The 16,334-nt window shown below is 51.9% G+C and overlaps 1 protein-coding gene across 3 annotated transcripts in view; it reads left to right on the forward strand.

Moving 5' to 3' along the window:
• Cmip (c-Maf inducing protein) overlaps positions 1-16,334 on the forward strand; it is a 207,965-nt gene that overhangs the window by 170,205 nt on the left and 21,426 nt on the right. For all 3 annotated transcript variants that reach the window (XM_021169931.2, XM_021169932.2, XM_029480746.1), the window contains exons 7-10: positions 1,793-1,873; positions 4,806-4,909; positions 6,308-6,412; positions 11,648-12,001. In XM_021169931.2, coding sequence (XP_021025590.1) covers positions 1,793-1,873; positions 4,806-4,909; positions 6,308-6,412; positions 11,648-12,001 — 644 coding nt within the window. The remainder of the gene's footprint in view (positions 1-1,792; positions 1,874-4,805; positions 4,910-6,307; positions 6,413-11,647; positions 12,002-16,334) is intronic.

The raw sequence follows: 16,334 nt of genomic DNA on the forward strand, positions 1-16,334 counted from the left end.
TCTGCCCCGAGGAAGGCGTAGTTCCATTTCAAAGCAAGGCATAGTTGTAGAATGCATACCTAGCACAGACCCACTGAGGCTTTTTGTTTGATCCCCATCAGTGTGTTGGCGGCTCACACCTGTTAATTCCCAGCCCTCAAGAGATGAAGACGGGAGAATCGGGGTATTGAGGCCAGGAATACTTGGCTACACAGTAAATTCCAGGCCAGCCTGGGCTACATGAGACCCTGTCTTAAATAATTCGAGTGTGAAGGACTCCACGGTGACAAGGAATGAAGAGCCAAGCTTGGCCTGTGGACCCCTGCAGGAGGCTGACAGCAGCCGCTGAGAAGTCAGAGGCTGTCCCACATCTAGAATGTTCTACAGCTTGTCAGACAGGCCTGCTGAATCTTACATAAGGGAATGAGATTGGAGGCAGAACATAACCATTTCTGAAATGGTTCTAAACATTCAAGATCAAACAAAAATCAACAACAGATTCTATCTTGTCCTTTTTTTTTTTTTAACCTAACTCGAATTTAAAAAACAAAACTCTGGTTTTCATCCAGTTGCGTTAGAAACCGAAAACCACCCACAGATGTGCTGCCAGAATCTTGAAGCAATCAAGGTGATCCTTAGTTAACGGTGGTCTGCCCATGCAGTGGAGTCTCTGCGTGTATGTGTGTGCGTGACTATACGTGCACACATACACACAATTCAGAGGACAACCTCAGGTGCCTTTCCTCAGGCAGATTTTGTATTTCAACACAGGGTTTCTTCACTGGCCTGGAGCTTGACGACTGGCTAGGCTTGCTGCCCAGCGAGCCCCTTCCTATCTCTCTGTCTCCCCAGTGTTGGGAAGACAAGCATTTTGACTATATATATATATATATATATATATATATATATATATATGCTATAGCTGTCATCAGACACACCAGAAGAGGGCATCAGATCCCATTACAGATGGTTACGAGCGAACATGTGGTTGCTGGGAATTGAACTCAGGACCTGTGGAAGAGCAGTCAGTGCTCTTAACCACTGAGCCATCTCTCCAGCCCATGGCTGTTTGTTTGTTTTAACATGGGTTCTAGGGATGACCCAGCAAGAACTTTTCTAAGTCATCTCCCCAGGTCCCAAGACTCTTATTTAGCATGACAAAGAAATGAGCAGCCAGCTGTGGTAGCGCACACCTATAATCCCGGCTGTGTGGAGACTGAGGCCAGAGGATCTCGATTTCCAGGACAGCCTGAACTGCTTAGTGAGGCCCTGTCTCAAAAAAGGAGGACTCTGCATTTCAGTCAGCGCCTCTTAACCTGGCTATACAGCTCTGGGAGAGCCAGGCTGCTAGGAAGGCTCGGAGCTCAGTGGTTGCAAAGGCTCAGGGAGGGACAGGTTGCTAGCCACACAGAGCTCGAGGCAAAACTACTGTATACTACTGTCATGGTGATTTGAACCCTTAACCTTGGATCCAGACCCCCTAGAAGGGGCACCCAGAGGCCAACCTAGTGTAGACTTTGGACTAAGGACCCTGGGATGTGTTGGTATGTGCTAATAAATACTTGCAAACAGTGTACTGTGGTACTGGTGCAGTTGGCACACCACTAGGGAAGCCGGAGTACATCCCTGCTTGGCAGTTCTGCCCTGAGCCTAAGCCTGCTCTAAAGCCTGAGGTCTTCCTAAGCCAGCTGCATCATTCAGCAAAGAAAACGGTGTCCTTTGTGGGCTTGATATCATCCTGTGGCCTCTGGAAGCAGCGGGCTGTGGGTGGGGCTCCCCCAGACTGCACTGACTGCACCCCTTTCTTCCCCAGCACTGCAGAGAGCGGCCCCGGTCTATGGTGGTCATCGAGGTGTTCACACCAGTGGTTCAGAGGATCCTTAAACATAATATGGTAAGTACTGGGGCAGCCTTGGGTGGGTGGGTGTGGCTGGTTGCAGTTTCAGAGCTGGGAGCCTGTGCGGCCTATCCTTCAGGACTGTTTCCGGTCAAGCAGACAGCAAAATCTCTCTCTTCTTAGTAGGACAGAATAAATGTTGTTACTGGGGACACGGCTTCCATTGCGTGGTCCCCACTATGGGATACAGGCAGTACTCTGCTCTCCCGGTTGTAGGGTGGGACGCTTCACTCTGGGAGGATAGCCCGGACTCTGTGACTTCCTTCTGAAGGGTGTGGGGTAGGGGGATGAGAGCAGCTTCAAGGTGAGAAAGCCTTCAGCAGTTGTGGCCTCAACTGGGTATAAATGTCAACCTCGGAGTGGTGACTTCTGGAACCACGCCCTGGGAATCTTTCCTCCGTAGCTGGTCACCTCAGTCCATCCTTAGGAAATGGCATACCCTTCAACTCTATCCAAACAGGACCCTAAAACAGACAAAGGATATTTCAGGGTCTGAAGGTGTTGCTCATTTAGTAGTATGCCTGTCCACCATGTGTGAGACCCCAAGTTCTGTGGTTCTCCAGCACCACATAGACCAAGTGGGTAACGGACCATACAGCCCTAGCCCTGGGGAGGTGAAGGCAGGCGACTCAAGTCAAGGTCACCCTCAACTACATAATGAATTAAAGGTCAGCTTGTTCTACATGAGAGCCTGTCACGTAAAAGCAGAGGTGACAGGGGGCACACACAATATGGGGAAGGGATGGAATTCCAACCAGAAGGCCAGATCCTTTCCGAAAACATACAGACGGAGCTTAATCATCATCTCCGGTAAGGACCTGGCTGACCTCGGGCAGCGTCCGAGGCACTTAACGTGAGAGTGACAAATGGTGTGTTTCCTCTCAGTATGACATGGAGAGACTTAGGGAGCAAGACCTGCTGGGCTGACCACAGACCTACAAACACGGACACTGCCTGAGAATAACTAATGTGTTTCTGGAGATTTATCAGGGCACCTTTTTGGAACCAAACGTCACGGTGTCATTAAGAATTCAAAGAGACATTTTTCTCCTCGATGGAAGAAGTACACCTAGAGATGGCTTGGGGGTGACACGCTGATATGACAGGTCACTCCACACCTGCAAGGATAGGGACAGACACACACAAAACCCAGGACCTTGCATGTGTTCTTAGCACCGAGCTGTATCGCTGCCTGTTTGACAGTCTGACCACACCAAGCACTCGCTCAGTGCATAGCTCTGGAAGGATCTTGGCCACACACAGGTTCACTAGAGAGCGCAGGCAGGAGGCAGGGTGAAGAGCAGGAGCCACAGAACGGTGGCCAGAGTGGGGCACTGTGGGCATCTTCCTAGATGGGAAGGCAAAACGAAGTATTTCAGAGCCTCCCATCCTGCCAGGACTCCATGCCTAGCTGAGAGTTGCATGTGTGTGTGCCCACAGTGTGCATGAGGGTGTGTCTACGGACTTCTTAAGCGCCTCTCTTGAGTTCTGTTCTTCACCTGTGTAAACAAACGACCTTAAAGAACACACTGTAAGTAAAACCTCCCCTACTCCTACGCTGGGCATCAAATCCAGAGCGTTGCTACTGAGCCTGCAAGGTGATTCTTCAAGGGGGTCCCCTTGACGGGGGCAGGATGAGTTCAAGTGTCATCCATGTGACATCCTGCTGGCCAGATACATTTTCCCAGAGCTGGGGCACCAACATGTCTTTGTCTCTCACAATGCCCAGACTATATATACACCAGCGGCAGGCAGAACAGTCAGGGCTGGTACCTGACAGCCATCAGCATTGCATCCCTCACTGAACGTGTATGAATGAGCACAGTTGGATAGCACTTTGGGCTCGTCCTAAAAGCGCTTCCTCTTCCTTCGTTGCCCATTTCTTCAGACCAGACCAGGAGAAGACCCTGGGCCACTCCGTGTCATGCCCACTTGGCTTGAACCTCCTGGTGGGGCTTTGTTTGCCCACACCTGCTGATGTCAGTCTCAGAGAACGCCACTCCGCTAGAGCAGGAAGAATCCCTTTGTCCTTGCTCGGGGCCCATAATTATGCCTCAAGTGCGGCCGCAAATGGACGCCTGTGAGCTCTAGATGCAGCTGTCCCCCAGGCTGGGAGCACTACCTTTTTTTTAAGTGTCCATCTTCCTCTTCATTACCTCAGCCGCCCCCCCTTCCCCGTCTTCAATGACGCAACCACACTGCCCTTCCCTGGCTCTGTTCTTACACGCTGGCTGCCTCCTGCACGCCCACGCCTGACGCCCGCGTTACCTTCCAGTTTCCACTAGCATCCTCATTTGAACGTAGGGAGGGCTCACTGTGTAGCCTAGGCTGGCCACAGACTCACGAATTTCCTGCCTCGGCCTCTCAAGAGCTAGGATCGAAGGTGTGTGCCATCATTCCTGGCTCCCTGCTATGCCGATGAGGGTGATTTGTCATCGTCATCTTCAGACAGGCTTTCAGACTTGCACCGGAGACAAGGGGTGTCTGAGGTCTGCCAAACCAAAAGAAGCCCCAGAGGGATTGTGTCTGGGCTCATCCCGACTCAGGAGGAAGCTGTTCTCCCCTCAATGTCTATGGCAGGGTACTCGGAGCTACGCTTGCCCAGAGCCACCTTACCTGTTCCCAACCCAAAGAGATGAGTTTCCCATCTCACTCTATAATTCTACACTGGAGTCTCTCTGACTGCTGGCTACCTTAGACACTAGGTCAAGGAATCAATTCAGGTGGCTACCACAAAAGATTGTAGATGGCTGGAGTGACCAGAGGCCAAGTGGGACATCTGCCTCTCAAGGACAGACCTAGTCTTGATGATTTCTGACCCCTCCTCACCACAGACATCATTAGAGGTGTGAGTTCGTGCGTGACGTCTCCCTTCTCCAGCCCCCTTTTGGCCCTGTCTCCATCGCTCTGCCTTTGCTTCTCTCTCCAGGACTTTGGGAAGTGCCCAAGGCTGAGGCTCTTCACCCAGGAGTACATTCTTGCCCTGAACGAGCTCAACGCAGGCATGGAGGTGGTAAAGAAGTTCATACAAAGGTGTGTCTCACCCACCCACCCGGCCACCCGCTCCTCTCCCTGTCCCACACTACCTGGTTATGACACTCAGGGGAGAACTGTGTCTCACCTTCTAAGAGGCACTCCACCGGAGGAGTCTCCCAGCCTTGCATGGTCCTAACTACTGCTTGTTGCGTGATGACGAGCCTGTCACCCCGCTTCCTCTGATATCCCTGTGAGATGGTTATACAAATAGCACATGAAGGAGCCCTTAGTGTGGGGAAGGAGAACTCTTCAACTGTGCTCCTTTCTCTGTGGGCCCTTCCCCAGGGGACTGTGGGTGTTTAGGGTGGAGCAAGGACCAGGGACAAGAGCAGTGTTGCCTTCTCACCTTGGTCTGTGTCCTTTTCAGATGTTCTCCTCGTGCCTCAGTTTCCTTAGCTATGAGATGAGATCTCTGGTACCCATTCAGTCCAATGACTATGGCAGTCCCAGTGAGCTAAAGTGAACTAGTTTCTCCTGTGTTTGAAGAAGACCTGCCTTGAAGGCTAGGGATGTGGCAGCAGACAGATTGCCTAACATGCTTGAAGCCTGGGGATCCATGCAGTCCTGTGGTCCCTGCACTTGGTTCATGGAGGCAGGTCCAAAGTCATCTTTTGGCTACATCGCAAGTTCAAATCCAGCCCGAGTCAATTGCAGAACTCGGATTTGTGGCCTGTGCTAACTGCAACCCACAGCACATGACCATGCTCAGGCAGGTTGTTCTGCAGGACCTGTGTCAAACACACACACACACACACACTCACACACACACTTCTAGCCCCATCTCTAGTCTGTGGTGTCAGACCAGGACAGGCCTGTCTCAGTGACAGCAGGCATGATGGCAGTTTCCTAGAGAGGTCCCATATGTCATCCTAGACACACTGCTCAGCCCATTTTACAGAAAAACGACCATGGCACAGAGGCCTCCATAACAAACAGTATGGTAACACATACTAAGGGCTCTGTGATGTCACTGGCCCCAGGCTCAGCTAAGGTGACCTGAAATGACATTGTTTTTAAACTTCTAAGAGTAAAACCATCGTAATTACTCATTTCAGAAACACCTATGCAAATGGAGCTGTCCTAGGACAGAGCCACCGTGTGCTGCATGGTCTGAACTAGACTCCATCCTCTTGTCACTAGCTGAGGAGTGTCTGTCGCTCTTCACACAGCTCAGGGTGTAGGGGTAGAGTCTAAGCAGTTGGCTAGGCCACTGAGCTGGCACCCCTCTTGGCTGGGACCTCAGGCCTGAGTCACCAGCCACATGGCACAAGAGGGCTGACAGAAGAGATGGCCTCCCACCTGGACCACCCCCCCCCAACTCCACCTCCGGCCAACAGCTGCTCCACAGCCTCCTCACCTCCACAGCCTCCTCACCTTCCCTCTCCTCTCTTTCAGCATGCATGGCCCCACAGGGCACTGCCCACATCCCCGGGTCCTGCCCAATCTCGTGGCTGTGTGCCTGGCTGCCATATACTCCTGTTATGAAGAGTTCATTAACAGGTCAGTACTAGTGTGCTGGGTGGGGGTACAGTGCCACCCTGTCCCAGGGATATGTTGCTGCAGAGGATAGATTGTCACCCCTCTCTGCAGATGGCCATGGGTGTGGACCCAGCCCCAGCTTAGGGCTGAGAAGAGGGCATGATGCCCAGCCTCAGAAGCCACAAGGGCACAGGCACCTGGACTCTAGCTACTGGAATCCTATGCTGAAGGCTGACCACTGTGGGGCAGGGTGACACTCTGAAGGGGTGGGACAAAAGGCTGCTCAGACATGCAAGCGTGTGTGTGTGTGTGTGTGTGTGTGTGTGTGTGTGTGTGTGTGTTTGGGTGAACACCTGTCATTTTAGCAGCCTGAAAGCTAAGGCAGGAGGATGACAGGTTTAAGGCCACATAGTGAGAACTTGAAGGGGAGGGGTTTTGTAATGTGTGTACTTACTTGTGCATGGGGGAGGGGGGTGTTATGGCATCTTCCAGCCTTGCCATTGGAGACTTGGGTCGTGATGAATGGTCTGTCCGGTTTTCTCTTGAGGGCCTGCCGCAGAAGAGTCTAGTTTTCAGAGCTAGGAAGTGACAGTATTGTGCCTCTGGTCACCTCCCCTCCTGAGGCAAATGTTCTTAGGGGACTCATAGATCCCTGACTACACCAGAGCCTGTCAGGAGGGCGACAGGCCATGCACGTGGTAAAACCGAGTAGTGAGGGGACCAGAGGAGGTTACTGTGAGTGTTTTCCTTGGGTGGGGGGGGGGGAGGCAGGCTCAGAGACTTCCTTCCTTAGGTGGAAGCGGGCGACAACTGTGTGTAGCTGAGACCCCCTGACCCAGGAAACTAAGTGTGACTCACTCAGTTGCATGTCTCTTTACCCATCCTCCAAGGTTTGATCCAGACCCATCTGTTCTGGTTAAGGCTGTTTGGGGGATACTGAGGGACACAGGTGCCATTGATCTGTGAGCTACTTCCTGTAGTACTGCAGGTCACTCAGGGTATGGCACTGCAGCTGCTGCCTGGTTGTTCAGTAGAAAAGCTGCACTGCTCTGAGGGGCCCCTGCTGTCTAGGCACGGGTAGAGCTGTAGGGAGGCGAGGAGCGAGGAACAGCATATACTGAGTGAAGTATTCTCACAACAGAAAGGCCATAATGCCTTTGGGTATCTCTGACCTTGGGTGGATGGAGCTACTAAAACCAGCAAGCAGAGAAGGATGGGGCTGTGACAGATAAGGGATGTTTCTAGGTAGCAGGGCATGAGAGGGGAGGGTTGGTCTTCCACCCCTTGGTCTTGATTCTGACATTGAGGGGGAGACCTCTCAATGCAGTGACCGACCAGGTCCTTGTTTTTGAAAAGAGTGCCTGGCTCCCAGGGCTCTGCTTCCTATAGGAAGACAGCTCCTGTCTGTCTTGAGATATTCGTCCCTTCCCATCCCGCAGGTGCTTGGTGACATCACCTGTGCCACCATAGGTCATGTGCGGTAGGATGGACACCACAGCAACTGACTCAACACTACCGATCAGAGCGCCTTTGTCCTGGAGACATGGCTGTTGGACTTTTGTCAGCACAATACAGGGTCTATTCAGCTTTGAAAAAAAAAATACCCAGGCCTCCCCAGTACCATTCTGAATTAATTGGTGTGGTCTTGGTGGTATTTGAAGTCCCCACGCTAGAGCTAAGAACTCTTGCCAATAGAAAGTTAGAAGGGCCCTTCAGGGAGATGTTATTGAAGAAAGACAAGACCCACCAGACTTAGGGAGATAGGAAGCAGAAAGAGGAACATCCAGGCAGGGGGAACAGCGTATGCAATGGCCCAGTGGTGACAGGGTTGCCGGTGATCACTGCATTTTTTCCATCCATGTTCACCGAACACCTGCTGCAGAATCACTCAGCCTGCCCAAGTTCTGTGTGGGCTTTTTCGGCTAGGGATTCAGGAGTCTGCTTGCTTAAACTGCCCAGGGTCTACTCATGGACAGAGGGTCCTTGCAGTGCAGGAACCCAGGGAAATTAGTGTAACTAGGACCAAAGACAGAGAGGCTGAAGAGGAAGGGACTCCCCGGGGCCAGCGTTGATAGCAGATTGAGCTCAGCAGGTAAAGAGCTTGCCATCCAAGTGTGAGGATCAGAGTTCACATCCCCTGGAATCCACGTAAAAGCCAGGCTTTTGTGAGTAGGCTTGGTAGCCATTTATAATCCTAGCCCATGCGATAGATTTCCCAGAGTAAGCTGGACAAGTTCTGGGTTCGGCTGAGAGACTCAGTCTCTGTAGATAAGGTGGAGAGCAACCAAGGAAGACATCCACCATCAACCTCTCTCCACTACATGCATGCACTCACATGTGTACAAACAGACATGCCCACCCTATACCACACGCACACACTAATGATATGAATAAGAAATAAATGTAGGTTCAACATGTGGCTGTGAGGACCCAGACAGATGCTGAGCAGGAGGACACACTTTTAGAGGAGGCTGGCCTAGGTTATGTCTTCTGAGAGCATGGGCGAGCCAGTAGACAAATTGGGGAGGGTTGTCATGGGATTGCGCTTCCAGCTACCACCCCGCTGCGACTGCTGCAGGGTGAGAGATGGGCTTCAGGGCCTCAGTCATGAGAGACTGTCAAGATGAAGGCACAAGGAAGATAAGATAGATCATCCCTCCTCCCACACAGACTACTGGCCTTGGCTCCCAGGAGTGCACAGCTGAGCCCCTGGGAGCCCTCGAGTTGGGGGGGGGGTCCCAGCTGATGGCATGGCTCCCCCTTTCCTCCAGACCTGGTTCTGCCAAGTTGTTTCCTTTTGGCGCATTGGTCAATCCCTCCCAGTGTCCTCCAGGCCTCCGCACCACTCCCGGTGAGCACACGATGTTCCCACACTTGAAAGAACAGACAGCCTGACCCAGGTTAACGTGGCTGTCTGGAAAATCACCGAGCAGGGCCAAGAGGCCTTGAAAATCCACTCCTCGACCCCAGCAGAGGCAAACACAGAGCTGAGTCTAGAGAAGCAAATGAGATCGGAGCCCATGGAGATCCACAGGCCCCACCTCTCAGACCACACACCGCTTCCGCCCACTGTGGAGTTCATAGGTTTATAGAAGCAAGTGATTGCTTTCCCCCAGCAGAGCCAAAATGTGTTGATTGAGCGCCCTCAGTGCGCTGTGCTCAGCCCTGGCTCACGGCAGGTGCAAAATGGATTCAGGCCTTCCCTGAGTCTCTTCCCAAGTTTTGCACATGGCCCCGGAGCTGCCACGTGGATCACTGGTGCGAGGCCCAGCCCTGCATACCAGTACACAGTGTGCATCCTTGCTTCTCTTTGGGGACACGGCACACGTGACAGGTTTGAGAGGGATCTGGGCAAGTAGCTCTTTCTTTTTTTCTCTTTGTTTTTCTCGAGACAGGGTTTCTCTGTGCAGTCCTGGCTGTCCTGGAACTCACTTTGTAGACCAGGCTGGCCTCGAACTCAGAAATCCGCCTGACTCTGCCTCCCAAGTGCTGGGATTAGAGGTGTGCACCACCACTGCCCGGCCTCTCTTTCTTTTTCAAAGCACTTTACATTTATTTACTTGGCTTATTTATTGTGGAGAGGCTCACGTGGTCAGAGAACAACTTAAAAGAGTCCTTCTGACCTTTACCATGTAGGGCCTAAGGATCGAACTCCGGTTGTCTGGCTTAGGTGCAAACCTTCCTACCTATTGAACCATCTTGCCAGCCCAGTAAGTACCAGTTTCTGGTCACCCCTGGTGCTGTGCTCAGTCTTGTGGAAGCCCTGCCCCTGCTTGCATCGGCCTGCCCTAGAGCCGATGAACTCCTTGAGTTTGGGGATATCCTAGTGTCCACCGGAGTAGGACAGCTATGGTTTTAGAGTTGAGGCAGGAGCATGTCCATGACAGGAAGAGGAAACCAAAGGGGGCTTCCTGGAGGAGAAACCTGAGAGTCTTGGGACCTTAAAGGACAGCTTGCTTGGTAGTACTTAGTCCTGAGAGCAGAGAGCTAGCTTCAGATCCAGGTACTCTGGTCCCTGAGCTGTGACATCCAGGAGATCACTCAACCCCATGGAGTCTGTCTCACGGGTTCCTAGAAGATGATATCTCTAAGCACCTGTGTGAAACCTGGTACCTGGAGAGGCACAGGCACCAGCCTCAGAACCTATTGCTCCTGCTACCATACCTGAAGATGCTGTCCCAGGAATTAGGGATAGGGATAACTTTGAAAGGGGCTTTCTCAGGTCAAGGCTCTGATAAGTCCTGCTGTTAAAAAAAAAAAAAAAAAAAAAGCTCCAAACATCAGTGTTTGGCTTCACATATTCTAAGTCTAAGCAGCGGTGGCCAAAAAGCCAGTTTCCCCAGTCACCACCTTGTGACACCTCATGACACCAGGCACAAGCATCATACCTCCAGACAGTCGAAGATGCCAGAGCTTAGAGGTCAGCCCTGAAAAGACCCCTGGAGATTTCCAGGCTCACCAGAATGTGGGTCTTGGGAGCCACAGATGTGAGCTGTGGGCTTCCAGGAGGAGAGTACATGCTATGTTCTCTTCACCTGGCTAGGGCAGATAATATCATGGGGAATGTCACCTGAGGGACATGGTGGCATCAAGGTAGGAGGGACAGCTTCATCTCTGGAGATAAGTGGGAGCAGGATTGGACTCCTCGGGTGTCTCAGGTATATCAGGAAGGATCCCTGGTCGGTGTTGGTACGGCTGCACCAGGTACTAGGTGTTTGTCACAGAGAGGGGTGGCCTTGCTACAGGGATGTCTGTGTTTATTCATTGAGCAAGTATCTTTGAGTGCCTACTGTGCTGGGCTGTGGTAGGTTATGGAGATGGGCAGTCGGGTCTGGACCTCAGATCCAGTGTTCCTCATACTGAGGTCAGTACCCCAAGCCAGTCCTCCACTTTGTTCCTAATGGACTTCATGACAGTCCTACCTTATTGTGGCCTTGTTATAGAGGTTTTTGGGAAACCGGCCAAGCTGATGTTTGAGCGCTCAGGAGACCGGGCTTGTCTCACCAATGGCCTCTGGTTTGTTGTTTGGTTGGTTTTGTCGCTGTTGTTGTTGTTGTTGTTGTGTGTTTTCAGTTTGCTGTTCTGAGACAAGAGACCCACTAGGTAGCCCAGACTAGTCTGAAACTTGGGCAAGCATCCTCCTGCCTCAGCATCCCAAGTGTAGAGCGACTCATTAATCTCTGCTCAGCACTGCCTCTTCCGGCTGCCAGGGCTGAACCCCACTCACACTTGGCCATTTCTCTTCTCCCCGTCCAGTCGCGACAACTCCCCCAGCCTGAAAGAGATCCGAAACGGCTGCCAGCAGCCATGCGACCGGAAGCCCACCTTACCTCTGCGCCTGCTGCACCCCAGCCCGGACCTGGTGTCTCAGGAAGCCACATTGTCTGAGCCACGGCTGAAGTCGGTGGTTGTGGCCTCCAGCGAGGTCCACGTGGAGGTGGAGCGCACCAGCACTGCCAAGCCGGCGCTGACCGCCAGCACGGGCAACGACAGCGAGCCCAACCTTATTGACTGTCTGATGGTCAGCCCAGCCTGTGGGACCATGAGCATCGAGCTGGGCCCCCAGGCCGGACGCACGCTCGGTTGCCACGTGGAGATCCTCAAGCTGCTGTGAGTACCCTGTAACACACTGTGGGGAGGGCGGGGTTTGGGAGGCTGGTCCTGCTGCCAGCCTGTGTTCTGTAAGGGGCTTATGCGCATGCTCCTGAGTCCTATGGGGTAGGTGTAGGCACATGCTCCAGTTAGACGCAAACTTTGCGGAGGCAGGTGTGTCCCCATACTAGAGAAGCTAAGGCAAGAGGATGACTGCAAGTTAAAGGACAACCTGGGTCTTATATAGTAGGTACTAGGTCAGCATGAGCTACTGCTCTCAAAAACAAACCAAAAAGCAAGTGTGTCTGGGAGTTTGGGTCCGGGTTCTCCAGCATCCTGTAACATCACCAGCCGTTTAGCTAATGTCCTCAGTCGTGGGTACACGGCAACCTGAGTTAGGGTTCAGAGGGTGGTGATGTCTCGAGCCACCTGACTCGTAAGCCAGAACAGGGGGGGATGGGACATGTTGCGGTCCTCCGTGTTCCCAGATAAGGACCATGGTGTCTAAAGTCGGATGTGTATGCATGTTACACATGGTGACACACAGAACTGGGTACTAATCTGTGAGGGTACTCCCTCCTGTAGTTGAGGGAGACAGTGGAGGCAGCAATCATCTACCTGCGCTTCCTGTTGCCCTTGAGGGGACTAGGGGACCGGCAGAAAATCAGTGCCTGACTCTTGTGGCCCTCAGCTGAGGCCAAGGGAGGGTATAACTCAATCTACAGATCCTACAGCCAAAGGGAGAAAAATTCCAGAATCCTTTCCAAGCATCTGAGAATTGAGCTCGGATCTGGGCTTCCATAAGGCAGGGAGGAGTCTCGTTTCTTTCCTGGCCAAACCCACAGCACTCCGAGCCTCCCCGGGCTCTTGGCTGTGGACTCCGATAAGCTACATTTCCTGGTAGCAGCCTTCCGGGCCAGAGCTGCCTGCCTTGGGCTGTTTCCCAGGGGCCACAGCACAGGCCTCTTGCCATCTGGGTTCTTTGCAGGCCTGAGAGACATCACACCACTGACAGAAGTTAACTCCCTTACAGACATTCATGACTGAGTACTCCTTCCTGCTTGGCCAGACCTCCTGCGTGCTGCAGCTCCCAGGGTCAGTGGTCAAGAGGCCATGTCCAGGTTAAGAATAGTCTGATGAAGCCAGGCAGTGGTGGTGCACGTCTTTAATCCCAGTACTTGGGAGGCAGAGGCAGGTGGATTTCTGAGTTCGAGGCCAGCCTGGTCTATAGAGTGAGTTCCAGGTCAGCCAGGATTATACAGAGAAATCTTGTCTTCAAACAAACAAACAACAACAACAACAAACAGTCTGATGAGCCTAGAAGAGTCCCACCAAGCTCGCTATTAGGTGTCTAGTCTCTAGGCCCTCAGACTTGCTAGATCTCAACAACCCCCTGCAGTTTAGAGGGCTCCTGTGTGTTTTGCATCAGGAAAGCAGGTTTAGGTGTGGTGGATCTGGGTGTATGGCCCTCAGGTGTCACTAACTAATCTGTGACATGAACTGGTCATGTGGCCTCTCTGAGTTCAACCTAGCTCCAGTCCAGAGCAGACACTTCCACACACAGATGGACACCCAGTGTGGGGGAGGCACCTGTCATAGGGTAGTGTTTCCTGTCCTAAGATAAGACTTAGGGTAAAGTACATCGCTAACTTCTTGACAACTTAGGGAAAGAACACTGTGGCATTCAACAGGCACAAGGATGCCGAGAAACCGGTGTCTAACAGACAAGGCTTTATCTGTTGAGTAACATGAGACAGTGCTCTGCCTCCTCTAGGCCTCGGCTGCCTTGTCTTGTACCCTCTGTGGAGGGCTGCTATGAGATTTCTGTAATGGGATGATTTCCCCCCTTGTATTTTGGTTCTTGGTGAGAGTAAACTGTAGTGTAAACTACAATCCAGATGAGAGCTAAGAGAGAGAAGATGGAGCCAGGAGTGGAGATGCAGACCTTTAGTCCCAGGATTCGGGAAGCAGGGGCAGGCTGGTCTATGAGTTCAAGATCAGCTTGGTCTACATAGTGAGTTCCAGGACAGCCAGGGCTATCAATCAACAGTCTTGTCTCAAGAAAGCCAATAAAAGGAAAAAGGAGAGAAGACGATAAGCTGTGGAATTGAGACATCCCTTCACAGGACCTTGTGAGGGTGAAGAAAGCCCCAGTCAGAACTCTAGGTGCCACTGGCTGCAGGAAGAATGTTCCTGTGGCCAGCCAGTCAGTGTGCTGTTCTTATCAGTTACAAGTTCCCCAAGGCAGGCTTTTACATCGCTGGAATGCGAGACCTCTAAAATGTCAACACAAGCCTGGAGACCCTTGAGAAGGGATGTATTCCAAAGACACATCAGAATTGATCTACTTTGGGTTGGCCTGGAGTAGACCAAGTTGGCCAAGACCAGCTTGGGATCTGCAGTATGGAGAGCCTGGGTTTTTTTCAGGGTCCTCGTCCGTCCATCCACCATCTAGCCATCCATCCATTCATCCAGCCATCCACCCGTCTGTCTATCCATCTACATATTCACCCATGCACATACTCTCCTTTTTATTATTAAATTTTTATTTCATGTGCGTTGGTATTTTGCCTGCATATATGTCTGTATGAGGGTGTTGGATCCCCTGGAACGGGAGTTACAGACAGTAGTGAGCTGCCATGTGGGTGCTGGAATTGAACCTGGGTCCTCTGGAAGAGCAGCCAGTGCTTTTAACCACTGAACCATCTCTCTAGCCCCATTCACCTTTTCTTTAAGCATTTTCTATACATCTATGCTAAGCCAGGGTCTGTGCTTGAAGCCAAAGGTCGTAGCTCTTTTTCTCACCCTGTCCCTCAGAATATGAGGTGCACTGGGTATCCAAAGCTGCGACATCAAGAGCAAGGTGTAGTAGGGATACCCTTCCATCCATCCAGGAAGAAAGAGTAGCTGAGGTGAAGCAGGGAGGGACACCCCTGCTTCTGAGGTCCCCAGGAAGTGCACATCCACCCCCCTCTACCAAATTCTGAGTTGAATGTTTGAATCTCTTTTGAGTTCTCTAATAACCTTTGTACACAGATCATACTGTTTTATATGTGTGTGATATGCGTGTGTCATGCGCACATGTAAAGTTGGAGGAAGACAGTGGGCATCCTGCTCTGTCCCTCTCTACCTTGTTCCCTGACACAGGGTCTCACTAAATCTGGAGCTAGGCTAGCAGGCAGCAAACTTCAGTGATCCTACCACCACAACACTAAGGTTACAGACAGAACATTAACAGGAGCCAGGAACCTGGGTTCAAGGCTCAGCTCTGACCTGAAATCCAGGCTGAGATGTCAACCTTTCAAGCATTTGCATTTGTAACTCGGTGACAGTAACACCCACTGACCAGGAGGGCCTTGGAAGACCCCACGTGGCATGCAGTGAACGTGGCAGAGGAAGTCACATTTCAGTGTGCTGGAGACCATGAGTCAGTTAAGGGTGGAGGTGATCTCGTCATGGCAAGGCAGACTAGCTGCAAAAAATGGACAACCCCACCCCCTGGGAAGAAACTAAGGGAACAGGCACATTCAAGCATGCATCCCTGCAGCCTCTGGACTCGGAGACCCTTGGTTGGCACAGTGCAGCAGGCTAGTGCCCTGTCATGCCCCCCCTCGCCTCTAGCTACCTGGACCCAAACATCCCGCCCCTCCCTCTTTATGTGGGTGTTCCGGAGACAACAGGAACAAATTTGAGCCCAGTATGGGGCACAGTACGTGCCTAGACGTCAGCCATAACACTGCTCAGACTTATCTGGTACCACCAGCCTCTTCTGGCAATTCTTTCTCATGTTTTTTATCCAGCCCCTGGGCCTTTCCTCAGAACCTTTCCAGGGTGTGTGATCTGGGTCCTAAAGTCTTTATCGAGGGTTCATTTGGAGGGCGGTATGTCGGGAATAGTCCAGGGCCAAGGGTTATCTAAACCATACTTTGTTCGAAGCAAGCATTTGTTTTGGAGGTTGAAAAACAGCAGGCTTTATTTCTGTGGGAAGCCCAGGTAGATGGGCAGGACACACAGGCAGGGAAGAGGGCAGTGGTGTTAAGATCAGAAGGGTTGGGCTGGTTCGCCTCGGTAGTGAGCTTACCTAACATTCACAGAATTCCTGTGTCTGCTCTTATCACTGCATACACCAAGCATGGTGGAGCGTGCCTGTAATCTCAACACTTGACAGGTAGAGGCAGGGGGACCAGGTGTTCAGGGTCATCCTCAGCCATGTAGCAACTTTGGGGCTAGCCTGGGCTACCTGAGATCCCTGTTTCAGTCGGGGTTTCTATTCCTGCACAAACATCATGACCAAGAAGCAGGTTGGGGAGGAAAGGGTTTATTCAGCTTACACTTCCACACTGCTGTTCAT

This window comes from Mus caroli, chromosome 8 (genome assembly GCF_900094665.2).
Source record: "Mus caroli chromosome 8, CAROLI_EIJ_v1.1, whole genome shotgun sequence".
NCBI classification, from domain to species: domain Eukaryota; kingdom Metazoa; phylum Chordata; class Mammalia; order Rodentia; family Muridae; genus Mus; species Mus caroli.